Below are 17,507 nucleotides of genomic sequence, written 5' to 3' on the forward strand. Positions count from 1 at the left end.
GACCTTGCTCCACTGCCAAAACTCATACTGTTCATCTTTCTTCAGTCTTCCTCAAAGAGACCTACTGCTATTTATCAGGGTGACTGTCCACTGGAGAAGAGGAAATCATCTGACTTCAGGGGATTACTGGATACTGATTCTGAACTGGCACTAATTCCAGGAGACCCAAAATGTCACTGTGCTCCCAACCCCCCACCCCCCAGTCAGTAAGGGCTTGTGGAACGTCAGGTGACTGATGAAGTTTTCTCTCAAGTTCATCTCACAGTGGGTCCTTGAATCTTCTGTGTGGTTATTTCACCAGTTTCAGAATGCGTAACTGGGACAGACATTCTCAGCAACTCAACAAATCTCCAGGTTGGTTCCCTGACCTGTGGAATGAGGGCTTATGGAAGCCACTAGAACTGCCTATACTTAGAAAAATTGTGAGCCAAAAGGAATACTGCATTCCTGGAGGGATTACAGAGATTAATGCCACTATTAAGGACTTCAAAAATACAGGAGTGGTGATTTTCCTCACATCCACATTCAACTTGACTATTGGGCCTATGCAGAAAGACAGATGAATTCTGGAAATTGCCAGTAGATTCCTGTAAATTTAACCCTATGATGACTCCAACTGCAGCTGCTGTTCCAGAGGTGGTTTCATTGTTTGAGCAAAATAATACAACTCCTGGTACCTGGTACGCAGCTATCCAGCTGGCAAATGCTTTTTTTCTCCATTCCTGTTAATAAAGACCACCAGGAGCCATTTACTTTCAGCTGGAAAGGCCAAAAAATATACCTTCACTGTCCTACCCTAGCCCTATGTCATAATTTAGCCCCCAGGGAATTTTCCGGAAGAAATTTTTTTCTTCCACAAAGTATCTCACTGGTCCATCACATAGTTGATATTACGCTGCTCTGATCTAGTCAATAAGAAGTAGACACTACTTGACATACCAATAAGACATTTGTATGTCAAAGATGGGAAATAAATTCAGCAAAAATTCAGAGAATTTCCATCTCAGCAAAATTTGTTGATGGTGGAAAATGAATGGAACAAAAATTCAAGGATGTTCCACCTCTGCAAAACTTGCAGGAGTCCAATAGTGTGGGGCATATCAAGATATCCTTTCTTAGGAGAAGGGGAGTTGTTGCATCTGGCCCCTCTTACAATAAAAAATAAAGTATAATGCCTGGGGGAGCCTTTGTGAATTTGGAAGGCAACATTTCTCACTTAGGTGTGCTATTCTGGCTTATTTATCAAGTGACCTGAAAAGCTGCTAGTTTTTATTGGAGCCAAGAATAAGAGAAGGCCCTGCAACATGTCCAGGCTGACACGATTGCAGGCTGATTGTATTAGATTGCTTCCCTCATGAAAGGAGTCGTTCCCTCTTCTTACTGGAATAGACAGTTACTCTGGATATAGTTACCTTCCCTGCATGCAATGCTCCTGCCAAAAATACTATCCTTGGACTTACAGAACCCTTATCCACAATCTTGGTATTTCACACAATACGGTTTCTGATCACAAGGAACTTACTTTATAGCAAATGAGGTGTGGCGGTGGGTCTATGTTCATGGAATGCACTGGTCTTACCATATTCTCCATCATCCTGAAGCAGTTGCCTCAGTAGAATAGTCTAATAGCCTTTTAGAGACACAGTTACAGTGTGAGCTAGGTGGAAATACTTTGAAGGCTGGGGCAACGTTCTCCAGAAGGCTATGACTGCTCTGAATTAGTGTCCAATATATAGTGTTTTTTGTGAATTATAGGCGTAATTCACAATTCAGGATTCCAGGGATAGAAAAAGAATGACTCCACAAACTATTACTCCTAAGTGATATGCTAGCAAAATTTCTCCTTTCTGTTCTGGCAACCCTATGTTCTGTTTGTTTAGAGATCTTAGTTCCAAAGAGAGGAATGTTTCCACCAGGAGACACAACAATGATTCCGTTGAACTAGAAGTTAGGACTGCCATCTTGCCATTTTCAACTCCTTGTACCTCTGAATCAATAGGCAAAGGAAAGGGTTATTGTGCTGGCTGCTGTGATTTATCCTGATTCTCAAGGGGACATTGGGCTGCTACTACTCAATGGAGGGGTAAGAAAAAGTATGTCCAGAATACAGGAGATCCCTTAAGGATCCCGTAGTACATCCCTTCATACTACCATGCCATGTGATTAACGTCAATGGAAAACTACGACAACCCAATGCAAACAGTACTCTATGGGTCCAGACCCTTAAGGAACAAAGGATTGGACTGGACTGTGTTCTTCAAAGAGACATGTTCGAGTCCTAATTCCCACTATCTGTGAACGTGACCTTATTTTGAAATAGAGTCTTTGCAGATGAAATCAAGTTAAGATAAGGTTATTCTGGATTAGGGTGAGGCCTAATGTAATAACTGCTATTCTTACAAGAACAGAGAAACTTGAACACAGACCCAGAGGAAACACACAGAGAGAAGGAGAACACTACGTAAAGGTAGAGGCAGAGATGAAAGTGATGCATCTACAAGCCAAGGAACACCAAGGATTGCCAGCAGCCGCCAGAAGCTGAGAGAGAGGCACAGGATTGTAAATTTAAAATAAAATCCAAAGCCCAACCCCCGCAAATAACTGAATGGACCCCCTAATGGCCAAGGTTACCCCAGAGAAACCTTTAAAACTAGTTCTGAGCCACGATGCAAAGGGAAGTCAGATAGGCCTTACTATACTCCCCTCCTTTTTGCAATTTAGACACAAAAACTGACTAGCATTAATGTTAAAATAGAGATTGCAAGACTTACAGAACAGAATCTTTGTGGCAATAAGATCATGAACAAGATCTAAGGCCATGCCAGTCAAAGGTGACGTCATGCACCCTATAGGTCACTATGACTCAGTATACCGTGACTTGCTCTGATAACCTGACTCTGGAAGAACATCACATGATGATTAGCAGACTCCTGGTCTTCACTTAAACCTTTCTTGTGACTCCAGGGCTTTTTTTTTTGGTTTTGTTTTTTGAAACGGAGTCTCACTTTGTCACCCAGGCTGGAGTGCAGGGGCGCAATCTCAGCTCACTGCAACCTCCGCCTCCTGGGTTCAAGCGATTCTCCTGCCTCAGCCTCCCGAGTAGCTGGGATTACAGGCACGTGCCACCATGCCCGGATAATTTTTTGTATTTTTAGTAAAGACGGGGTTTCACTGTGTTAGCCAGGATGGTCTCGATCTCCTGACCTCTCGTGATCCGCCTGCCTCGGCCTCCCAAAGTGCTGGGATTACAGGCCTGAGACACCACAACTGGCCCCAAGTTTTTAGACAAAGCTTTTTTCCTTTAACCAATTGCAAATGAAATCATCTCCAAATCTACCTATAATCTGTAAGCCCCTGCTTCAAGATATCCTGCCTTTTGGGGCCAGTGTATACCTCCTATGTATTGATTTATGTCCTTACCTAGAACTCCTGCCTCCCTGAAATATATAAAACCAAACTGTAACCCAACCACCTCAGGGCCACTTACTCAAGACTTCTTGGGATTGTGTTTTCACCAGGCCACAGTCACCCATATTAGCTAAGAATAAACCTCTTTAAAATATTTTACAAAGTTTAGTTTTTCCATTAACAGTTTGGTTTTAATTCAGACCCTCCAGAAGAAACCAATTTTGTAGACAATTTGATTTCAGACATTAACCTCCAGACCTGTAAGAGAATAAACTTCTGTTGCTATAAGCCACCAGCTTGTGGTGCTGACAGCAGCCCTGGAAAAGGAGGACCTCAGGCAAAGAACCATGACCAGCTTAGGTGCTTGCTGGGTGCAAAGGGTTTAGGGAATAGGTAATGGGAGGAGAAGGCAGTCATAAATAGCAGCTATGACCATGTGACCAGTTGCAGAAATGAGGACTGTAATAGTTAGGGGTATTTCTTCCTTATCTTGTCTTGAAAATAAATATATATTAAGCAGATATTTTTGTTTTCTTCTTTTATCAGTTTACATACAATGTAGTCATAATAGTGTGCTTTGTATCACAGTATTTAGGTTACAGGATATCAAAGCAGAAGAGTGAAAATTGCCCAAGAACTTAGCATTGTCTTTTGAAGGAAGAATTAACATGTTGTTGGTTGTATGCAGGATAGTTGTATCATGTTAAGCACAAGTGTGATTTTGTTAGTGCCTTTATTGGGAGATTAAGTATGGTTTAAGGATATGTATATGGGTGCTCAGATGACAAGAGGTAGACTGAAATGGTCAGTTTTAGGTGTCAACTTCATTAGACTATAGTTCCCTAGTTATCCAATCAAACATGAATCTGGATGTTGTTGTAAAGGTATTTGTAGATGGGCTTAAAGACTATAATCAATTTTACTTTAAGTAAAGAAGACTATCCTAGATAATCTAGATGAGCCTTATCCAATCATCTCAAAGTCCCTGAGTGCAGAATTGAGGTTTCCCTGAAGTAGAACAAATTCCACCTGTGGGCTGCGACTTAAGCTCATGCCCCAAAGTTCCACCCTCCCCTTCCTTAAGACCTGCCCTATAAATTTTGGACTTGCTGAGCCAGTCCCTATAATCAGGTAAGGTAATTCCCTGCAATAAGTCTCTTAATATATGTATCCTACTAGTTCTGTGTATCTGGTAGAAACCTAACTGATACACTTCCCAAATGGGTCTTTGACTCAATACAACAAAAATCAACATGTCAGCAGACTATTACTAAAAATCAACAAGCCAATTATAAAAATGTAAATGAAAATGCAAAGGACTCAGAATAAACTAAACAATCTTCAAAAGAACAAAGTTGGAGCATGTACACTGCCAAAACCAAAGTTTCTTACAGAACTACCATAATCAACTTTAATATTGGTTCAAGGATAAACAAGGCTCAAGGATAGACTTATGAAAGAGAACAGAGGGTGAAGAAATAACCCTTCTCTCACACCATACGAAAGTAAATTCAAGATCAATCATAGACTTGTGAAATACTTACGACCTATACTTCATAAACAGGCAAAAGATGAGCAGGCACTTCACAAGAGGATATTCAAATGGCCAATAACAGATGAAAAGTCCAAGAAAATGCAAATTCAAACCACAATGAGCTACCCCCACGCACCCATCAGAATGGCCAAAATAAAAAAGACTAACAATAGGCTGGGCATGATGGCATACACCTGTAATCCCAGCAGCTTGGGAGGCTGAGGTGGAAGGTTTGCTTGAGGCCAGGAGTTCAAGATTACAGTGAGCTATGATGGTGTCTCTGCACTCCAGCCTGGGCAATAGAGTGAGACTCTGTCTCACACGAAAAAAAAAAAAAAGATTGACAAGGCTGGGAAGCAATTCTAAAATTCCGAAATGCCCACATGGAAGGTGGGAGTTTAACTTGGAACTATAACCTTAGAAAATATGTGGACAGTAGTTCATAAAGCTGCATTTCTATGTATATACTTGAAGTGAATAAATGTATATATCTACCTAAAGTTATATGTAAGAATATTCATAACAGTTTTACCTTTCAATCACTTCTCATTACTCTTACAATTTCCTAAGTCCTTAACAGAGCCAGCAAGTACCCCCTCCTCAGCGTTATCAGCTTTTCTCCTCTCTGGTCACACTAAACGTATCTCAGCTCCTTGGGGAATTCTCAAGTGCCATGTCCTCTCTGGAAAACCTTTTGTTCTTCCCTTCCCCCAGCTAACTATTACTCATCCTTCAGACCATGACTCATTGCACTTCTCTTCACTACTTCAGAGAGGTCAACCTTTCCAGACTGGATTGTGTCTCTTAATCATTAGTTTCCACAGCATTCATAAGTTCCTCCTTCATATCCATCAGCACCTTTGTAATCATTTTCCTGCCTCTTCAACAATTCAACAGCCAAAGGAAATGCTCCAAATGGACAGAGTGTAATATATTCATACAAAGAGACAGTTCACAGCAATAACTTTTAAGCATAATGGTAAATACAACAGGCAGGAATGTCTCAGACATTATACTGAGAGGGAAAAAAATAGAAAGAATAAATACTATATGATTCCATCTCAGTGAAGTTCAAAGCAGACAAAACTAAGAAATCATATTAAAGTCTGTTAAAGAGATGAGAGGAGGGGGAGAATGGATTGGCAAGTGGCCGGAGGAACTTTCTCTTGAGGTGCTGGAAACGGCCCCTCTCTTGATCTGAGTGGTTATCACACAGATGTATATATCTGTGTAAAATTTCACCAGGCTTTACTCTGCACACTGGTTTACTTTAACCACGTTATTATATGTATTTTAAACCTCAATTAAGAGGTAAACAAGAAAGCACAGTGAAGGAAAATTATTTACACTTGGAAGAATTGAATTATTAGGGCTTCTAAAAGTTGTTCAGGACAAACATGCTTTTGTTCCACTTTAATTTACCCATTTAATACCTTGAATGAATGATTTCTCTTGTCTAAGAAAATGTCTTCTTGTTGTTCTCAGAGGAAAAGACTTTCCAACATTAAATTCTTTAACCAGGTGTGACACAACATTCCACAGGTGTTCATAATCCCTCCTAATGGAATCTCCCAAATTCAAATGTGGTTCTGCATAACAATAAAAAATATTAAAATCTTAAAAGTCATACACTTGCAGACACACACAGAGCATCTTTTTTGAATAAATTCATAGAGTTCTGGAAAGATGATCAAATATGGAAACTTACAGTGAGTTACACAGTACACTTGCATGAAAATTAGTCATGACACTATGACAGTAGTTTTTTAAAGTCATTTTCTCTTTAAATATAATGCAGAGCCAGGTACTGTGATATGGGCCTGTGGTTCCAGCTACTCAGGAGGCTGAGGCGGGAGGATCGCTTGAGCCCAAGAGTTCAAGACCATCTGGGCAATGTACCGAGATACCCTCCCTGCCCAAAAAATTAACAAAGGAACATCACCATTTTAATCATAGTCCTTATTAAATAATGCAAATGATAAATATATAATTATTCCCCAAAATAATGAAGCACAATATGCTACATATAAGCTTGCAACTTTAAAAACTAATTTAAAAACAAGTTTTTAAAGAGTTTACAGAATATGGAGAGGGTGAGAATTTTGTTAAAACTAGTAAAATTTGCTACATTTTATGCAGTCAATTTGATCAAATGTTTGTCATTTAAGGGAATTAAATGCCAGAGGTCCAAAAAAGTTCAATAATGTTCATTCAGGAAAAATATGTTTTGAAATGTTTTATTATTCTCTGACTATGTAAGCCACTCTAGATAATTTACTCTATAAAAATATTCAAAGGAAGGCAAAAATTATGTATGTATCAAAATGGAGTTTTATTTATTTTTAGGAAAAATGCAACATATCTTTAAATGTTCAAAAATAGTGAAAGGATTATATTAATTACAGTGTTATAAAATATCATGCATCTACCATTTAAATAAAAAATATAACTATTAATATGCTATCATATCATAGCATATATCATAGCATTAAACTCATTTTCAAATGCTATTAAGTGAAGAAAAAATAAAATACGTAAAAAGTATGCACACACACAAACAAAGGTTTTCAAGAAACAAAAATGTTGCTGTGGTATGTACTGGAAAATTTATAAGGGTTTTATATAATTTGTTCATGATATAATGTTAATGCATATTAAGGTACTACCTTGAGTATTTTCGAATTCATAGTAGAAGGCAATATTCTTTAACAATTGCTCATCATACAAGTCAGAAACATGATTTAAATTCAGATTCCAGCATCCAAAAGCGTTTAAGTTGCTTAAAATGAAATGTTCACACCACTTGTTCTGAAAATTAAAAATAAAACATTATTAGCAGGGAGTCATGGAATAATTTCATACTCCTGCTTAACCCCCTGTAAGGTAGGTCACAAGGGACATTTCTGGGTGGAATGATAAAGTCATTACAACCACAAATATTACAGATGGCAGTCTACAAGTCCCCAAACTAATGCTTTCACATCTTTACTTTTAAAACTGGGAATTGCACTGCTTATCCTAGTACTCATTATTTACCTTATAGTACACTGTTCCCTTAATGTGGTACTCAAACTATAGACGACAATACTAACACCTTTGTCATGTAGGTCCTGGGATCCCAGCCAGGCCTGCATGAGTACATTTAGACAGTTGCAAAGTGGTTCCATTCCTCTCACTTTGAGGTCAACACCTACCCCTACTACACCCCTGGTGAGCAGGACGAAGTTAGAGCGGTCTTTGCCCTTTTTCCATCTTCTTTAGCCAAGACCTTAAGATTAAGAGGTTATAAACCCCAAAAGGAGGGATTGAAACCACCATTGCAAAATTATGTGAAAGTGAAAGAGATCTGACTTAACTATGTGAAAGTGAAAGAGATCTGACTTAACTAACTCCACCTTGCTTCTAACCTCCAAGCTGTTCTTGTTTGTTCCTGGGTGTAGGCTGAACTAACTTTGCAAGGAACTTAGTTTATAGTTTATAGTTTGAAACAAAGAGGATAACAGCCCTTTTTCAAGACAAACCCCCTTCATTCCTGGGGACTAGACAGCCCATGGAGAACTAACAAATTAGTCAAAAGATTAGAAATTATGGCTTAGAAGTCATGCAGCTGGAGGCTACAAGATTCTGACCCTTCCCAGTATTGCTCCTGGGGATAAAATCACTATTGCAAAACCTAAGCCAGTACTTGAGATATTTTGCAGACCTTGCACGTGATGGATCAGCTGACATCAGCCAGATCTATAAACTGGCTCATCTGATCTTGTGGTCCCCATCCAGGAACTGACTCAGTGCAAGAAGACAGCTTCAACGCCCTATGATTTCATCTCTGACCTGACCAATCAGCACTCTTGGCTCACTGGCTTCCCCCCTACCCACCAAGTTGTCCTTAAAAACTCTGATCTCCAAATGCTCAGGGGAGACTGAATTGAGTAATAATAAAACTCTGGTCTCCCTCAAAAAAAAAAAAAAAACAAATTACAGATGAACTAAGACCAACTCCAAGGAAAGAGTTGCCTCCACTACCTTTATTTTATACCTATCCACTCATTATTGTCAAATATTCCATAGATTTTGTACCCCATCACTCTACCAAAACAGCTCTTAATAATTAGCCAGCCGGGCGCGGTGGCTCACGCTTGTAATCCCAGCACTTTGAGAGGCCAAGGCGGGCGGATCACGAGGTCAGGAGATCGAGACCACGGTGAAACCCCGTCTCTACTAAAAACACAAAAAAAAATTAGCCGGGCGTGGTGGCGGGCGCCTGTATTCCCAGCTACTCGGAGAAGCTGAGGCAGGAGAATGGCGTGAACCCGGGAGGCAAAGCTTGCAGTGAGCCGAGATTGCGCCACTGCACTCCAGCCTGGGCAACAGAGCGAGACTCCGTCTCAAAAAAAAAAAAAAAAATAAATAATAATAATAATAATAATAATAATAATAATAATAATTAGCCTTGGCTAGGTACCATGGCTCATGCCTATAATCCCAACACTTTGTGAGGCTGAGGCAGGAGGATTGTTTGAGCCCAGGCATTCGAGACCAGCCTTGGCAACATAACCAGACCTTGCCTCTACAAAAAATAAAATTAGCCAGGCATGGTGGCCTATAGTCCCAACTATTTGGGAGGCTGAGGTGGGAGGATCACTTGAGCCTGGGAGGTTGAGTCTGCAGTGAGCTATGGTCATGCCACAGCACTCCAGCCTGGGCAACAGAACAAGACTTTGTCTCAAAACAATAATAATAACAATAATAATAATTGGCCTTGACATTCATGCCATTAAAGTCACTGAATTTTCTGTCAACATCCTCCTATTATCTGCAGAATTTGATACTAATAAACCATTCCCTTCTTTTTGAAATATGATTCATATGAACTCTAAGATACCATATTCTCCCAGATTTTCTACCATCTATCTTCACCACTCTTTTTCAGGGTCTTTTTCTAATTCTTAAACTTCTACCTGACCACTAAATTCTGGAATATCTCTGGACTCTGAACCAAGATGTCCTCTCATTTTCCCTAGAAAAACACATAACTGGTATGGTATTCAGAATCACTCATGGGCTAATGTGTCCCAAATTTTTATTCCCAGTCCAAAGAATACTTAAACTGCCTTTTACACATTTCCTTTGGAAGTCTCATTGCCACCACCTCAAACTCACTATTTCCCAAACTCATTATTTTCCTCTTCAGAATGTTCTTCTTTCAGTGGCAGCCTCCATACAGTTGGCCTAGCCAGAAACTTGAAAGTCATCATTGACTCTTCCTTCTCCCTTCTGCCTCATATCCTATTCCTTAACCCTGTCAGTTTCAAAGCCTAAAGAACTCTTGTATCTTTGACTTCCATTTGTTCCTATTGCCACCAACATTTTAGCCATGTTAGCATCATCACCATGTGATCACTGGGGTGGTTTCCTCACCTCTATATTTGGATGTCTACAGTGTGCTCTATGCACTTCAGCCAAAGAACTCTTAAACAAAAATGTCAATTTCAGCTTGAAACCCTTCAATCACTTCTCATTACTCTTAGGATTTCCTAAGTCCTTAACAGAGCCAACAAGTACTATACTGATTTTTCTCCTACCCCTTCCTCAGCTTCATCAGCTTTTCTCCTCTCTGGTCACACTAAACATATCTCAGCTCCTTGGGGCATTCCCAAGTGCTAGGTCCTCTCTTAAAAACCTTTTGCTCTTTCCTTCCCCCGCTAACTATTACTCATCCTTCAGACCACGAGTCATTTCACTTGTCTTCACTCTTCAGAGAGGTCAGCCTTTCCAGACTGGGTTGTGTCTCTTAATCATTCGTTTCCAAAGCTTCATTAGTCCCTCCTTCATATCCATCAGCACCTTTGTAATCATTTTACTGCTTATTCAATAATGCAAATTGAAGTTCCATGGAAGAAGAAGAGATATGAGTTTGTATTTTTCTCCACTCCTTCCTTGGTGCTGATCACAGTGAATATGCACTGAATAAACATGTGTGGACTGGCTGCCTGACAGATTGGTTTTAAAATGTCTATTATAACAATTTGACAGTATCTATCAAGATCCTCAAATTTTCCGTAACTTTTTGGCTTATCATCTCTTTTCCCATTTCAGAGAATCTATTCAAAGTAGTTCATTACGAATTATCCCTCAAGGCCAGTAGCATTTATGATACAAAAGCTTCAAATGATCCTAATGTCCCTTTATAGAGGTATGATTAAGTAAACTACAATACAATCACTCAAACATATTTAGTAGCCATAAAAATTATGCTAACCAGCTTGAGTGAATGGGTACCCCATTCTCCACGATGTGATTATTAGGCATTGCATGCCTGTACCAAAACATCTCATGCACTCAATAAATATGTACAACTACTATGTACTCACAAAAATTAAAAATTTTAAAACTTATGCTAACCAAAAGTGAAAATGCTTTTACAATAAAATAATATGTAGCATATATCATATGATTGCAACCATAACAAAAACTAGGCCCTAAAATAAAAATTGAAAGAAATTAAACCAAAATATTAACAGTTAACAGTATTAATTTGAGCAGTGGGTTAAGAGTACATATTTTTTTTTCTTCAATTTTTAACTTCCTTTAATACACTTTTATTATAAACAGAAAAAATTAATTCATAAACACTTTTCCTGAGTTTCTCTACAAAGAGAATACAATGTCAATTTTCTATGATTGATTATACAAAAACAAGATCTCATTAGAGATAAGAAGGAAAAAGAGGAAGGCTCTCATGCTTCTATAAAACAGATATACTGTGGTTTTCCTCATTACACTACCAAAAATAAAAGTTGTTGAAAATAGGAACTTGATTTATCAGCTAATTAGATCTGGCATTATTCCAATATAACTCTAGTTTTAAAGGTGATCATGGTTTTCATCTCTCATGTTCAGACAAAAAATAAACAAAATATGTTTACCATTTTTAAGAAAGAATCACTGTTCCCAATCCAAGAGCATGTGATGACTCGAGAACAAGCTCTCTGAGAAAGGGGTAAGTGGAGTTGAAAAGCCACACAGAGGCAACGCAGTCTGCAGAAATCTTCCACCTCCTGCAGGGATAGGCAATTACTGTGCACCTGCGTACAATAAAGAAGATGAGAACAGCCACAATGACATGCTGCGAAATGGCATTGAAATAGGCACTTCACGAAGACCATATCTTCAAAGTTTTACATCTACATTTGTGAGAAAGTCCCCTTCTGCATACACAAACTTGGCTGCACTGATACAGAAGTGGGCAAGAGGGAGGGAAAGCTCCAGGCTTAGTAGTTCACATAATGCATTTCTTATGATTTTCAGTGAAGCTGGACTTTAAATGAGTTGGCAGCAAAGGCAGTCCCTGACCCAGAGGTCTGAGCATTGACAGAGCCCCATGTAAAATGCTCTGTCATTTCAGAGAGTGAAGAGCAATATCCACAAACCCATGGCAGGTTCAGGGTGAGAAATCCCGGATGGCAATCTATCTGTAAAACATATTGAATGAGAAATCGGGGAAGGAAATGGTCAAGTTTCACCTCCTGTGGCAGAGACTTCACAACTATTTTCGAATATATAAAAGGTTGTCATATGGAAGGTTAGAAAAACCTTAATCTGGGTATCTTCATAGAGCAAAATTATGGATAACTGAAATTACAAGGAGATTGATTTGGGTTCAATATGTTCATTTTTTAAAATTAGAACCACCAAAAACATCGTGCATGGTCATACGAAAATATTTTTCCAAAAACAATTAGGCAAATAGAGTAAAGGAGATTCAAATGAGACAGTGATCCCTAGCCATCTCTAAATCATGTAAGAAAGAAGCAAATTAAATTAATCAATATGAACTTTTGTGAGAAATCAGCTTTTATACCCAGAACCCTGTGATCTGTGCTATTCACACTCCCACTCACAGCACATCTTCAGCATAGCATAAAAGTGAATATATTAAGGTAATTATCATTTTTTAAGTATGCTCTTAAAATTCTGACAATCATGCTGAAATAATGTAAAGTTTCTAAGTTCTTCATTTTTTACTGTTTATCTTCAAAAATTAAAGTATTCAAACTCACAATTTTAGAGAAATCTACATAGCTAAGATCTACTGTACTACATACTAAATTAAAATATTGGAGTGCTCTGTCTCCTACATTAAAAAGACTACTGCACAGTAATTCAGGATCTGGGCTCTGAAAACCGTCTGACTCCAGTCAAGACACTGTATGAGTCAGTTCTCCTATATGTAAAAAATTGGGATAGTAACAGTACACTTTCTCATAGGGTTTCTGGAAAGACTAAATGAGATTAGACACATGAAATATCTAGAATATCACCAATACATAGTAAGCCCTAAATGTTACCTATTATTAGCTAGTCTTCATAACATCCCAGCTCTGTAGGTTGAAAGCAGCTACTAGCACACATTAGACAATCAATATCCTTAGCTAAGGAAATTAATAAATGTGTTATCAGTCAAGGGAAAATCAAAGATGGGAAATTCAAACTAAGGAAAGAATCAAGAAGGAAGAAGCACAAAATGCTCACTGCTCTCTCCATTCTCCATGGTGCTCCTGAAGAGTTAACAGCTTGTTTTTTTTTTTTTTTTTTTTTAGCAACTAGAAGAATGTTGTTGTCATTTGTTGGGATGGAGAAGAGTGAGGCAGAAGCAGGTTTGGGGAATTTGGTTCCAGAAATCCTAAATTTGAGATGTCTATTACAAATCCAAGTGAAAATGTTGAGTTGGTGGTTCAGACTAGAGGTCTGAAATTCCTCTAGTTATTTCAAAGGGACATTAAAATTGCCTTTCGAGATATGTGTGATCAATGGGGGTAGATATCATGTCTATTTCTTCTCTCTCTCCAAATATATTTATTTTTGGCATATATATTACCATGCACAAAATAAATACTTTATGAAAACATGCTGATAGATTTAAGAAATGGACAATTTTCTCCTATAGAATACTAACTACTTGAGCTCTGTACAGTCATATTTTTTCTTTTTCTTTTTTTTCTATTTCTTTTATTGCTGCTTGTTTTAGGAACAGAGTTTTCAGCCTGAAACACACCGATATCTAGACTGCATACAAACTTTGTGTGTGTGTGTGTGTGTGTGTGTGTGTGTACTTATGCAAGCAGGGATGCATATAGTAGAGTGGAAAATCCATGTTTCTCAAAAGATTCCTAAAGGGCCCTATAAGCTGAAAACAATTATAAAAATTCAGGATCTCTATAGTCTCAGTGATACTAATAAATAATAACAGAACTGTTCTTTTAAATACACAACTTAACAGAACAGAATCATTACAAGCTGTGGAGCCAACCATCCTAGTCAAAATCCAGGCTGCCTTTTACCATGGGATTTTAGGTGGGTTAGGAAAGTCTTGGTCTCAAAGTCTCGAATGGACAGGAGAGAGTGATAATTGCTATATTGAAAAGTTGTGAGATTACATGGTGTCAGGTAACACAAAGACCCTGAAACACAGCGTATAGTGGGGCCCCTCCTCCAATTTGTTTCTTTTCTTCTTCCTCCTCACTTTCTCTGTTTTTTAGAAGAACTGGGCTAAGTAACTACTAAGTGAAACACCAGATAAAACTTACTGTACATTGTATTTTAAGAAAAACACTAAATTATATAACATAATACTTTCTTATGTATACAGATTCTAATTTTTCTCCCCTTTTTGGTATTTAATACACGTAAATTGGTGGGGGAAGGGGCTAAATTCCTAACGAAGAAAATGGCGGTCAGAAACCAAGAGTGTCAACAGTGGAGAACGTGATGCCACTAATGAAGTTACACCAGTTACACCTGATGAATGACAGCTTTCTGCCTGGCGGCTGTGTTCTTTTTACTTACTAAGACGCGATGGTACATTCTCAAGGACAGTGAACATGAAGTGACACAGAGAACACGCTGGATGTCCGATCCTTCTGACCATAGGTGCTGAAGCAGAAATAGAGTCTGATATGCCTATCAAAAAAGAAATTTCTTCAAATGTCAAATTATTTAGAAATATTCTTTTACTCAGAAGTGCTCTTACTTGTAAGAAGCATAAAGAAAACGATTGTATAGATTTGACTAAACAGAACTTCAAATGTTTAGTTTAAAAATGTATGATCATTTTAATGATAGAAAACTGAAAAATAATTACAATCAATATGCCAGAGAAATATGAAAACCTAAATATGTAAAGAAATTAAATAACTCAATAAGAAATTAAGATTTAGTAAAACATGAACAACTGATTCACAAAGGAGGAAATAGATTATTAATAAAAATAAAATCATTCCATTTTACTAAAAATCAGAGAAGTATATGTTAAAACAAAAATTAGCTTGTTATAAATATCAATAATATAAAAAAATTTAAAATAATATCACACAACATAGAAAATTGTGTGGTGAGTCACCTCTCTTACAGATTAAAGATAAAAGTACAGATAGGTATAGAATTTCTGCAAAGCTCTTTGACAACGTCCATCAGGATCATTAAATATGTTGATGCCTTATGATCCAGTTTTGAATTTCTGGGAATTTAGCACAGAGGAATAATAATCCAATATGTATACAAAAACGTATACATCAAAATGTTCATTATAACATTATTTATATCAGCCAAAATTTTGAAGTAATTTAAGTGCCTAGCATTAAGAAAATATAATGCACTCATTAGATATTACATTTATGAAAAATTCTTAATGACAAGAAAATATGCAATAATCTTAATGAAATGTACACTAAAAATATATATGCAGTCTGGGCATGGTGGCTTACAGCTATAATCCCAAGACTTTGGGAGGCCAAGGTAGGAGGATCACTTGAGCCCAGGAGTTCAAGACCCGCCTGGGTAACAAAGTGAGACACCATCTCTATATAAAATAAAAATTAAAAATTAGGCAGGCATGGTGGCATATGCCTGTGAGTCCAGCTACTCAGGAGTCTGAGGTGGGAGGATCACTTGAGCCTGGGAGGTCAAGGCTGCAGTGATCCATGATTGTGCCACTGCACTCCAGAATGGGCAACAGAGTGAGGCCTTGTCTGAAAAAAAAAAAAAAAAAAAAACAAAAACATATATATAAACTATATCTATACACACACATACACACACACACATATATATATACACACGCACACACAATATGTCCTCAGCTACATAAAAATATATGTTAAAATGCTAATATCAAGAAGTGGAATTATGGATATTCTTACTACTTTTCTGTTTTTTCCAAACTTTCTTATGCAACCACCTTTTACCGCTTGAGAATCAGAAAAAAAAAAAAAAAGAAAGAGGTGCTTAGTAATCCATCATGATAAACAGTAGTATAAAGCATAGTTTGAGAAGATAATCAGAAAATTAGATTTAGGCCGGGCGCGGTGGCCCACGCTTGTAATCGCAGCACTTTGGGAGGCCGAGGCGGGTGGATCACGAGGTCAGGAGATCGAGACCACGGTGAAACCCCATCTCTACTAAAAATACAAAAAATTAGCCGGGCGTGGTGGCGGGCGCCTGTATTCCCAGTTACTTGGAGAGGCTGAGGCAGGAGAATGGCGTGAACTCGGGAGGCGGAGCTTGCAGTGAGCCGAGATCGCGCCACTGCACTCCAGCCTGGGTGACAGAGCAAGACTCCGTCTCAAAAAAAAAAAAAAAAAAAAAAAAGAAAATTAGATTTAAGGTATAATTAATTCCACATTTTGACTGTTTATATGGCAAATGATATCTTAGAGCCCTCCTCAATTTGAATACTGGAAAATAAACATGACTGTTGCATTAAGTACTACAATTTTCTAGTTTTCCAGAGTCTGTTTTAAAATATGACTTCCAGAAATGAACATAAAATTACATATGCCATCCGATGAATTCAAGGTACATTGAGAACATGACATTCTAAGATTCAGATAGTATACATGTACTAAGGAGGTATATGGCACCCTTTAGTCTGGTCTAAGGACTGAACTAATCACAAGTTCATTCTCATTTATCAAATTCTATCAAACTTTTATTTAAAGAAATAAAAATTTTAATACCTCTTCCATCATATCATTCCATTTCAAATGTTCAAAATGAGGGGCTAATGCTAACACCCTTCTTTCTTCTAAGTGTTGTATGAGGCTTTTATATGCACTCTGAATCACTGTTTCATTCTGTAAAAGGGAGAAAACCATATAAAATATCTTAAATAATTTCCCAGCTGTAAAATATGAGACACTTGATGCAAATCAAAACCACAATGAGATATTATCTCATGCTCGTCAGAATGGCAATTACTAAAAAGTCAAGAAACAACATATGCTGGCAAGGTTGTAGAGAAATAGGAATGCTTTTACACTGTTCGTGGGGATGAAATTAGTTCAACCATTATGGAAGACAGTGTGGCAATTCCTCAAAGACTTAGAACCAGAAATACCATCTGACCCAGCAATCCTATTACTGGGTATATACCCAAAGGAATATAAATCATTCTATTATAAAGATACATGCATAAGTATGTTCACTGCAGCACTACTCACAATAGCAAAGACATGAAATCAACCCAAATGCCCATCAATCATAGCTGGATAAAGAAAATGTGGTACAC

At 37.8% G+C, this 17,507-nt stretch overlaps 1 protein-coding gene across 3 annotated transcripts in view; it reads right to left on the reverse strand.

Annotated features, from left to right (window-relative positions):
* DDX60L (DExD/H-box 60 like) overlaps positions 1 to 17,507 on the reverse strand; it is a 116,237-nt gene that overhangs the window by 78,664 nt on the left and 20,066 nt on the right. For all 3 annotated transcript variants that reach the window (XM_003257946.4, XM_012507967.2, XM_012507968.2), the window contains exons 6-10: positions 16,957 to 17,073; positions 14,789 to 14,902; positions 11,869 to 12,027; positions 7,609 to 7,750; positions 6,376 to 6,531 (exon numbers count right to left, since the gene is read on the reverse strand). In XM_003257946.4, coding sequence (XP_003257994.2) covers positions 6,376 to 6,531; positions 7,609 to 7,750; positions 11,869 to 12,027; positions 14,789 to 14,902; positions 16,957 to 17,073 — 688 coding nt within the window. The remainder of the gene's footprint in view (positions 1 to 6,375; positions 6,532 to 7,608; positions 7,751 to 11,868; positions 12,028 to 14,788; positions 14,903 to 16,956; positions 17,074 to 17,507) is intronic.

This window comes from Nomascus leucogenys, chromosome 7b, assembly GCF_006542625.1.
Source record: "Nomascus leucogenys isolate Asia chromosome 7b, Asia_NLE_v1, whole genome shotgun sequence".
NCBI classification, from domain to species: Eukaryota; Metazoa; Chordata; class Mammalia; order Primates; family Hylobatidae; genus Nomascus; species Nomascus leucogenys.